This window comes from Nestor notabilis, unplaced genomic scaffold (assembly GCF_000696875.1).
Source record: "Nestor notabilis isolate BGI_N333 unplaced genomic scaffold, ASM69687v1 scaffold12000, whole genome shotgun sequence".
Lineage (NCBI taxonomy): Eukaryota > Metazoa > Chordata > Aves > Psittaciformes > Psittacidae > Nestor > Nestor notabilis.
The window spans coordinates 30602-42227 of NW_009909735.1; the positions used below are offsets into that span (position 1 = coordinate 30602).

The following is an 11626-nucleotide window of genomic DNA, read 5'->3' on the forward strand; positions in this document are numbered from 1 at the left end:
GATGGCTCATCCTTTTCACATATGAAGCAAAACTAAACTGTCCTCCTTAATAAATCAGTAAGTTTTCTTCTTATTTTAAAATGCCTTCATATTACAGTTCTTTTTAACACCCTTCTCATGTTTCTCTCTTCTCTGTTTTTCCCCCTAAGAGCAAATCTTGTGAAGTTGATGATAAATCTTATTCCAACATGAAATGGTGTGAGAAGCAAGGCTTCTTTTCATGATCACTTCTTAATTCTTTTATGATCTTCTTGTTCTTAAACTTTCATTACAGTCTTAGAATTGACTGCGTTTATTGTGCATATATTCGATTGCATTCATATTTATGTTTTATTTTAAAAATAGTGATGGAACAGAAGATAAAGATGAAGACTCCAAGGATGCTGTAGAAGGTAATGTCAGTTCCAGCATGTAATACTGTTCTTGACCTGTGCACTCTACCTGAGTTATTGTGCTAATTTGTTGCTTCTACAGTCTGCAAAACCAGGTGGCAATCCTATTACCTGTATTTATCATAATGCATGTCAGTCAAGTATATTCTTGTATATACTCCTATATATTCTTGGATTAATACCCTACATACAGCTCTTAATGCACTGAAATTTACAGCATTGGGAAATGCTAGTCTCTGCTGCTTACACATTACATAATAGCATAAGGTAGTAAACTCTGATCAGCTTGTTGAAAGTGTAAATTTGTACGCATGGAATAACTTCTTTGAAAAGTATCTGATAAGGAGCCATGGTAGTGCGTCTGCATGGCTATGATTGAGATGCTGAAGAAGTGCTTCAAACTGGCCATATTAACCGTGGCAGAGGAGAAACAAGAAAAACATTGGACTTGATATATTTTCTATAATCTCTTTTGTTTTACTGAGATATAAAATAGGGCCTATCCAGAATCTTACTACAGCTTTCTGGGTCTTAGAAGACGTCTGCGCTGGTTCTGGTCTGACTGAGGTGCCAGAGGTTGTTAACTCAAATGAGAACAGCCTGAATACAGTCTGTGAGGCCGATTTAAAGATGAGCAGATGTTAGACCAAGTTGTAACCGAGCTTTTCTTCATACTGGGTATATTCTAAAAATGAAATAAGCATTTCGAGAAAACTCTGCTACCCTCTTACAGAAGACATTCAGCCATGGTGCACATGTTCAGTCTTGCTGTAAGCAGAATGTGGTTATTTCTTTCGTTTTTCCCTTTTTTCTCCCCCCCCCTTCCAAGCTTCTGGGTAAATGTATGGAAGTGAATCACGTCTTAATTTTATTTTTTTAAAAATCAGATCTGACTATAAGGCTATAAGGAAATAAAACTAATTTTTTTAGTATTTTCTTCCTCCAAATAATTAGAATTAAAATATTTTTGACTCTCTAGGTTTCATCAATATACTGTTGCTTCTTTTGGTCTCAGAAAAGCTGTAGCATCTCAGATGTTCAAATTGCGTGATTGAAATAGTGCTTGATTTTAGTTCTTTACACAGTTTAGGTGTCTCCTGGAGTGCAGCAGACTGCTTTATACTGTATTAAGGAATTTCTAGTGAATTTTTTCCAGTTTAATTTCTTCACCATCTCACTACTGTTTTGAAAAGACTGTTTTTGTTACTTTCATTGTTGGACCATTTAAAAAATATTATACGTAGAAAACCTTTATACCGGGTCTTGCACATTTGGAAGCTCTGTTTATGTAATACCTAGAAATATCTGTCTTTTTCTAAGCTGACTGCACCTTGTTCACCAAAGAAATTGAAACAAAGCCTTGTTATCAAATGTACATCTATGTTAGAAACACATAAAGATTTCCCAGTCATACATTGCCACAATGCTTTCCATCCACTAAGTGCCATTAAATTTTTAATACTTGGTTCTTTATCCTATAAAGATGTAAGATTTTGGGGGTCCTACAAAAGTAGTGTTATCAACCAAAAGCACACTTATGTTGACTGTTCCACTAGATCATTTTATTTTTCTTCTACCTCCCGGGGGAATCTATTCCATCTTGCTTAACTTTGCCAGTTAGGACTGAATACCTTGTATACCTCAGTTTTCATAAGCCTGATTGGAAGAGTAGTGAGATTGAGGTAAACTGCACATGAACATATGTTTTTATTGCAAACATGTAATTCCTTGTTTCTAGAGAGTTAAGTCTAGGAGTCCAGAAGAATAAAGTTCTAGAACAACTTGGAGAGCACTGTGTGTATGCTTAGTTGGTTCTGAGAGTGTGATAAGGGATTACTGTGGTAGCTGGGTACAGAAATTCAGCGTGGGAACGGAAGATGACAATTTTCTGTGTGTTACTAATGCGACCGTTCTTTCAATACTCTTGTTAGTTTTTGGAAAGTAAGCTGTAAAGGAAGTGTTGAAAAAATTGAATAGGCCTCAGTAAAAGTAAGCACTGTATTTTGGAAAAACTCAGAGGCAGTCTGATCAGTCTGCCTGTACACAAAAGAATTCTGAAATACACTAACAAAAAATTAGTAGATGAAGGCACAGCAAAAAACAGTGGTTGGAAACAGAAATGACTGATGGACAGTGCCATTGCTGATCAATTTATGAAAGGCTGTTTTAGATTCCTTGTACTTTGGAATATGCATTAAAGTTTAGATGTCTTTTAATACTCAGCTATGTTTGCATACAGTTGTGAATGAGAGAAACAGTACTTGTTTATGTGAAAGTACAGAAACACTTCACACCGGCATGATGGTTTTTTTTCATATTATCTGTGCGTACTAAATCAAGGTTTTTAAGATAACATAGTCTAAACAGTGACTACAGACACTTTGAAAAACTTGAAGCTATAGATTTGATGATTTTGTTTTTAATACTAGGTTTGGAGCAAATACGGAAGGCTTTAGCAATAGTGAATATCGATCTGGAACCAAATCTAGTAGACCCCCAGCTCAGAGCAGCACTTCAGTGGCTGGCAGCTTCTGAAACAGAGGTGTCCGATCTTCACTTTTATGACGCTGCTACAAGGGAATTTACCTTTGTAAGTACTTGGGTTTGATGGGTGATGGGGAAGGATTAGCTTCCTTTCTGTTTGCTGTGGTACACCAGCTGCTACTGCTTTATTTGCCACTCAATAATAATGAGGTATTCACTGTTGAGGAAAATCATTATTTAAACCATGAGAGGTCAAAGTGGAACAGCCTGTTTAGTATATACCATACATAAACCAGCATTAATCAAAGATGAGTGAACTTATTTCGCAAGTTGTTTTCCTTGTTTTACTCCAAATGGGATACAATTATAGCATTTTTGTTTAGTGAAAAATAGGGGGATTTTTCCCCAAACATTTTTTACTTAGTATTTAATGGTATATAAATTGGATCTGAGAACTCTGTCGTACAAATTAATTTCCAACTTAATATGTTCTGCCTCAGGGGTTTTTTTACTAGCAAATGCACATTTTCTCATCAGAAAAAAATTATGTTCTAATTAAATATTACATATGTTTTTATTCTGGAAGCAACTACAACCAAAGCTATTACAAAAGAAGGTTCAATTTAATTTTTAGGTGCCTTTATTTGGTTTTATAGATGGAATTGAGTATGTGACCAAAGACAAAGCAGAAGTTTAAGGAATTAGGCTTTAGCAATTTGTCTCTTTGGGAAGGGTCAGCATTTTGGTATGTGTACTGACCTTAGTATTTCCATCACAAACATAGAGGAGAAACTTCTTGTTCCTATAAATCATAAAAATTATTCCTCTGTGGCTGCACACCAAACTGCACATGACAGTCTGGCATTTGTTTCATTTGACTTTTTTTTTTTTTTTTTTTTAAATCTTCTAAGGAGTTATTTTAACATTACCTGGGTACTGAAAGGCTAACTTAACAGATATATAGACATTGTCTCTAATGATGAGGTTGATAGGAATGATAAATTATCAAAAGACTCTTCATTTTGTGGCCTGGTTACTTGAAGAAGTGTTAACATAATGTCATTAGTGTGTTTTTAGAAAACAGGATCTTGGCAAAAGCAACTTAATGTGTGTATTAGTTTATTAAGGAAGGAAATGCTTGTTCTTGGTTCTGTAATTCGGTATTGAGTCTTCAACTTGGTGCTTTCCAAAGCTCAGATCATCATTTCATGAGAAGAAGGAAGTGATTGGGAAGTAGATGTCAGTATGACAAAATAAACTCCTAAAGTTAGATCAGTGTGTGCACCTGTGGTGCTTAGTCACTATAGACTTGTGTTAAGAGTGTGAAAGGTGCCTAGAGGTCAGTCCAGATCATACCTGGGCTGAACTTTCCTAGGAGAAGCTTCTCACTTCCTAGCCCAGAAGAAGAATGCTGGCTATGCTGGCTTTGTTTTCCTTTTGCCTATGTAACTGTGTGGTATGTGTATTTGATCCCAAGAGTAGGAAGTCTTGCATTCTTATTTTAAATAAACCAGAAAATTGGGAAATGTTTTTTTGGCAAGTTGAAATATATCCCCTATGCTCCTTTTCTGGAGGTTGGTATGTTTGATTTAGAATAATTTCAAAAATATGTTTTGTTGTATATTAATTCTGACACTTAGGTTAGACTTCATGCTTTCATAAACTAGAAGGCAGTTTGAGAATACTTTCCTCCATTTCTGTTTTCATTTGAAGCTGTTCGGTTTCATCCTTATATTCATATGGTCCTTCCCTGTTACAGTCTGTGTCTTAACATGAAGAAGAAAATACTTCACTTTTCTGTTCTCACATGCCTGGGTCAGCATTCTCTGAGGTTCTTTTGATGTAAATAAGTTGGGTTTAGTGGCTCCAGTCATTCTGACCTTGTGAGTTCATTTTGCAATCTTTTTGAGATCGATTAGTCTATTTCATGCTTGTCATAAGTGCATTGCAGCATTGCAAATACTCAGGCAGAATAGTGGTGGAACCCACAAGTGTTAATAGTAATCTCCTTTGTTTGTGTGTGTGAGAGACTGACCTGTATCTTACACTGCAGTGTAACATGTAGGACAAAAAAATAGGTGGCAGGTGCCTCTTGTTTAATTTTTTCTCGAGTCTCTCACTCTTCTACCAGCTGTGTCTTAGTAGATTTCAAAACTATGATGCTACTATTTGACCCAATGCCTGAAGATACGCAGGAAAGATGTTATTAACTGTTTGTGTATCTGAATGCCACTGTATCTGCCTTAATATACTGAGAAGGGCATTCTGGAAAACAGCAGTGTCAATTATTTATGCACTACTAAAAAATTATAATATTTTTATACTTGATAGTTCAGTCATAAATAGATACTGAGCTGACACCTAAAGATAAAACAGAAGACCTTCAGGCAGGTAGTAGTCATGCTGTCCTGAGAATGTGACAATAGTTAATTGATTCACTTAGTTTTACAGATTAATTTTTAGTTCTCCAAACACCTTATGTTAAAATGAACTGAAATCCTGTTATTCTCCGCCCCTCCGGGTGGCAGGAAAAGATTACCTGGTTTTTATTCCTTCCCATTTCCTAGTTGGAATGATCTCTGACCCAGACTGAGGATCTTACATTAGAAATAGTCATTCTCAGTACTGTCACTTGTGAAGTTAGACAAGCACCTCCAGAGGGCACTGCAGCCCAGCAGAAAACTGAACTGACCGCAGTATACTGGTGCTCTCCGGCTATGGGGTTTTGATCATCTCATAGGTACTTTGGTAAGTACCTCAGTTACGTGGGGAGTGAACCTGGGCTTTAGCTCACATTGAAAACAGTAATTTTCATTGTAAGCAGTTAGTGGGTTCTGGAAGGGAGGAAAGGCTTGTGTTGGCTGATCGCAGCAGGGTAATGACCCACTGATGTGGTTGTATAAAAGACAAAAATACTCCTAGCATGTATCAGGCAAAGTACTGCTTGCTGCATGTGGGTATGAACTCTTACTTAAGGATACATGTAATGCTCAGCAAGGAAGAAAGACGTTGAATACCTGTGTATGACACAAAAAAAAACCAAACAAACAAACCCCCTCCCCCCAAAAAAAACCCAAAAAACCACCAAACCAAAAACCTAGAACAAGGAACCAGTAAATCAGAAACTTCTTTGACAAGCCTGATAGGGTGGATATGCGAGTTCCTAGATTAAAGAAACATATATATTTAGATTTTAATCAGACCTTATCTAGATGTTTTAGGATTTCTGTTGTCTGTTTTGAGTAAACCCCAATATTTCATTTGTCTGACAGTAAGAAACAGATCAGTCAGCTAAAGAAATAGTGGGAATAACTTTGAACTCCAAATTAAAATACAAGGATTAGTAAAGCCAGATGCCAGCTCTGTCATGTTACCATGGTGGTATCTTCTCTTTGGACAGAAGTTTCATACTGTATTTGCTGAAGAAGGTCTTTGGACGTTAGGCAGACTTGCCTCTATAAAAGAATGACTATTCTTTTGTAAACCAACCATTTACAAACTTGCCTGCTGTATTCTATAAAGCTTAAAATGTGTGCTCTGTTCTAAATTTCACAGAAATAACTACCGATTTCAAGTCTTTGTAAAAAAGACTTAGTCTTTTTTTTTATATAGGAAAGATGCATTTTTGTCACTCAAAAAAAAGTGTTCAGGATACATTGTACTCAAGATTAGAGAGGATCTTTTTTGTTCACCCAAATTAATTGTTTGCTCAAAACATTGTTTTATACATGTTTTTATGTCAGTGTTTTTCCGTCAGTCCTATCACCTGCCTTGTTGCAGTTGAAACATCACATAGGTGAAGCAGCAGAGAGAGATTGTCTTCCTATTCATTTCTTAATAGAATTTCACATTGCAACCTAACAGGTTTCAGAGAATCATAGAATGGTTTGGGTTAGAAAGGACCTTAAGATCATCTAGTTCCAACCCGCCTGCCATGGGCAGGGACTCTTCACCCTAGACCATTTCATCCAAGGAACTGTGCAACCTGGCCTTGAACACTGCCAGGGATGGAGCATTTACCACTTCTTTGGACAACCTGTTTCACTGCCTCACCACCCTCACAGTAAAGAACTTCTTCCTTACATCTAACATGAATTTCCCCTGTTTAAGTTTGAACCCGTTACCCCTTGTCCTGTTGCTACAGTCCTTAATGAAGAGTCCCTCCCCAACATCCTTGTAGGCCCCCTTCAGATACTGGAAGGCTGCTCTGAGGTCTCCACGCAGCTTCTCTTCTCCAGGCTGAACAAACCCAACTTTCTCAGCCTGTCTTCATACGGGAGGTGCTCCAGCCCCTGATCATCCTCATGGCCCTCCTCTGGACTTGCTCCAGCAGCTCCATGTCCTTTTTATGTTGAGGACACCAGAACTGGACACAATACTCCAAGTGAGGTCTCACAAGAGCAGAGTAGAGGGGCAGGATCACCTCCTTTGACCTGCTGGTCATGCTTCTTTTGATGCAGCCCAGGATACGGTTGGTTTCTGGGCTGTGAGTGCACACTGAAGCTGGCTCATGTTAAGCTTCTCATCAACCAGCACCCCTTCACTGAAGGTTGTTTACGACAGTTTTTTAAACTTAACGTTTAGAATATTATGGTAGGGACTGTAAAAGGCAGTAAAATTCTACAGGTCCAAAGAATAAGTAGGGTAAGTGTCTAAATTTTGTTTATTGAATGGAGCACTGACATTTGTCCAGAAAGGTACAGAGAATAAAGTTTGTTTGTGTGGATATTGTTGGGGTTTTGGTTTTTGTCGTCGTCATTGTTTATTTATATATATTTTTGAACTAAAAGATTTTTTTTACTCCCAGGCAAATTTGCAAATTCATCCTTGTCTCATGGTACACTTTCTTCCATATAAAGCTGAACTTGACATGTAAACAAAGGAATTTTTTTATTATTATTTTTTTTTTTCGCTTGGACCCTGTGTGAAAAAACATGTATTCAGCTACAAAGATCTCTGCTCCCAAGTGGTAGTTTAACTTAATCCTCACCTTTTCCTCTTCCCCAAGATGTTATAATTTCCCAACCCTGAAGACACTGTTTTCATTGAGGGTAGCATCTGTGTCACCCAAACCACACTATATGTTGTGAAAGGAAAATCCACATCCTTTTATTAAGACTGAGTTTTGTCTTTTTATATGTGCATTATTGGCATGGGAGGGGTGGCAAATGTCTTAATCTTGTGTTCAGAATTTCCTGTTTTCTGCAGTCTTGATGAACCACAGACCTCATACCTGTGGCACCACATCATTTGAAAATGTTGCTCCCTTCAGAAGAAAATTTTGTGAAAACTGCCCTGAAGAAAGATTTTTGCGGAAGTTTTTGTTTTCGTAGATGTGGGAATAACGATTAACTCATTACAACTGATCTCTTCTGAGCTAATGTTTCAAGAATAACTTCTGTAACTGTTAATCAGGATGTGCCGGTCAAAATATTTTGCTTTGTGTTCTCCTGTCTCCCCTTTAGCTTTCCAGACGACTGCGAGAACGAGATTGGAAAGTTGGAGATCTCTTGCAAGCAGTGCTGAAGTATTGTGAAATGATAGAGAAGGCGTCTGATGGAGAGCAAGTTCCAAATAAGTCTTTGGTTGGATGGCTTCTGGAAAACATCTGAAAAATCCAAAGATGTACCAGTCTTCACTTCATTCCTCTTTTGAAAGGAGACAGGAAGAACACAGAGATGTAAAGTATAATTCAGCTAATAAATGTTCAAGTAATTGTCAGCATTTAAAAGACATTGAGGTGAAAGTCAAAATAGCTGTGCTGTGCTTTGTGATACTGTGCACATGGTATGTTTATTCAGTCCATAATCGATATTGTCTACCCATGCATAACTTGTATTTACTGCTGTGTTCAGACCCTTGAAATATTTATTAAAAAATCCCTTGTCTATAATAGTAGTTCAGAGGAAACAGTCTGAGACATGATATTCAGGATGCCTGCTATGCCAGGATAGCTTTTTTTCCCACTCGTATGTGTGCTGTATTCACAGTGGGACTAGGAGCACTGATGTTCTTCAAAAATTTGTTCTGGAATACCTTGCTGCTGAGAGTGGAAAAAGTTAGCAACATTGGCCATGTGTTATGTGCCCAAGGACACCACTGCCAGGAAGAAAATCCTGAACTGCCCAAATGGCTTCTTAGTATAGTCTGGCTTCATATCAAGTTTAACTTTATGTGAGGATGTGAGAGTCTGCTCTGAAACGGTTAAGGTGCAAATATGTGTTCCCTTTTGTTGACTACTATAAAGCTTGTAACTTCTGCTAGAAGGGCAGAGTGGGTTGCTGAGCATAGTTTCATACATAACTCTTCAGCAAGGTTCCTGAAGCTTTCCAGTCAAGTTTAAATTGCTAAATTTCTTCCTGCAGCTTTTTGTATGCAGGTACTTTCATGACATTAATTCTGTGTCAAAGAATTTGTATGTTGCCCTCTCATGTAGATGTGTTGAACGTAGCAGAAACTTATGTGGGTTTTGGCCATCTTTTTTGACTAGTCTAATTCTTTAATTCATAGCCTCCATATATGAATTTTCTTTGCAGTAATAAACAGAATTCTGTTACTCAGTGAGCACTTAGGTGTTTAACAAAGAAAGCTAATTAAAACATAAAGGGGAAATTTCTTGCAAATTGATTTTTTTATTTTTCTTAACTACCTTCACTGAATTTTTTAAAAGGCACTTTTAATCAAGTCTTTTTAGCAGTCTAATCAGGCTTCTCAGCAATGCTGCTGACTTGCCTTTCTCTCTGAAAGGATATCTGGACCTTTACATATCCTGTGGTTTGAAAATGCTTTTTGGGTTTGTTTTGTTTTGTTTTGTTTTTTACATCCTTTGAGAGAAGAAGGTGCGTGCTGGTAATTAAAAGATTGCCACCTCAAAACTCGTATCACTTGAAAGAAATTCATGGAGTCTTACTTACTTGGGATGAACAAAAGAACCTTAGTAACTTTTTCATAGAAAAATATGATGTTGATATGGTGCACAACCTTGTGATCTGAAACAAGGAGAGATAAAGTCTCTAAATCTACTCCTGACATTTAATGGCATATGTGCAATTCTGATTTTCCTTGTCTGCCAAATCACTGTGAGGTGTCACAGTGGTAAATTCAAGAGCACTCTCCTTGCAATGTCTTCGTCTTTCAGGAAAGCATTCCACTGGTCTTTTTACAGAGACTTGCCTGGTTTTACTCCTCATTTGTCGTGCGGATTTCTGCCTTGCATCTCACAAAGTTCACCTTTCTCACAAAGTTAAAGATTTTTAATGGTTTTGTATATGCACATACACATGTGCATACGACGTATGTATGTGTATCTGTAAGTATATAAGATATCACCAAAATGAACTTACAATGTAAATTTTTACCACTAATTTAAAGTTCTGTTATGCTCATCACTTATTACCTCACTTCATATATCATTTCACAGATTGAAAGTTCTACATATACCATGTGACAAAAAGACCAAAAATCATTACAAGGTCTTTTGTGTTATTAATAGGTAATATAATGCCAAGTGTCAGGAATAGTTTTTTTCTAAAGCCCGAAGCGGGTTGGGGGAAGTCATCTTAATTCTTGTATTTGTAAGGTGGGGCTAATAACAAATATTTTTGAAGAGCTGTACAAAAGTTGTCAGGATCTACCCCCTCCTTCCTTGTTTTTTAAGATTGACTTTCAGTGTTGTTTCAGTCAAAATTCCGAAACCAGACTCTGGCTGTAACTTCTACCCTTTAATACAGACATATTGTACCTGTACAAATTTACCCATAAAATTAAAATATTAAGAAAATAAAATACTCAAAGCAGTGCCTCGGGACTAGATTTTGCTCTGGATTTTGTACTGTTGCATTCTCACCAAGTGGAATTTCAGGACGTGAGGATACAGTAGTACTAGTACAGTGTTTCTGTACATGTCCAAAACCAGAGAAAGATCCTGAAGGCATTTCAGATGTACAGAGCTGTACATTAGAAAAAAAACCCCAACAAAACAACACCACAGGAACAGCCATTTTTAAACTGATTAATCGGTGCGTTGGATTTTATAAACTTGGTGATGTGATTTTTCTTTTTAATTCTCTGGAGAAAGGCAGCAGATTGTGTGATCCCCAGAACTCAGAACTATTCAAAAAGATAAGTAGACAATAATTGCATTAAAGATTATTTTTATAAATGGAATCTTGTATTTAGACTGGGTCCATATATATTACATCAATTGGTGTTATATTAAGGAAGAAATTGATTTATTAACCTCTGAGGAAAGTAGCATAGTTTCCAAATTTACTTGGGAAAAATGTTAGAAAATACTTTTATTTTTACTTAAACCAATTTTCTATAAAAATGGTTTAAAATTTGTTCTGGGTGACTTGACTTTTCTCCTTAGGTCAGAATTGGGAGAGTGTTAAACTAGCCTGGCAAAATTACTATAATAATTTTGGGTAAAACTTACTCTAGCTGTATGTAACTGGTGCTGTCTGCCATATTAGTGTGGAAGCTGGTTTTTTGCTAACGTGAGTCTTAAATTATGCTATCGCTGAGTTTATTTAAAACTCCTGACCACACATACAGAAGTATAAATGAAAAGTGTAAAAACGTGAAGGACCATGTTTTGGTCCAGTTAAACCAGTCAACTGTGCTTTATAAACAAATGTAGTAAGGTAGAGTTTGTTTCATCTTTCATTCTTTCTGTACAGAAACCTGACTCGGTAGTTTAATTTTTAAGTAAAGGGAAATATATACAATGGTGTTATGGTTCCAGAAGA

General features: G+C 36.8%; 1 protein-coding gene across 1 annotated transcript in view; it reads left to right on the top strand.

Moving 5' to 3' along the window:
- Window positions 1-8488, top strand: part of AKAP11 (A kinase (PRKA) anchor protein 11) — a 32737-nt gene extending 24249 nt beyond the window's left edge. The window contains exons 9-11 of the mRNA XM_010021249.1: window positions 346-392; window positions 2822-2982; window positions 8342-8488. Of these exons, the coding sequence (XP_010019551.1) occupies window positions 346-392; window positions 2822-2982; window positions 8342-8488 (355 nt within the window). The remainder of the gene's footprint in view (window positions 1-345; window positions 393-2821; window positions 2983-8341) is intronic.
- Window positions 8489-11626: the final 3138 nt, after the last annotated feature.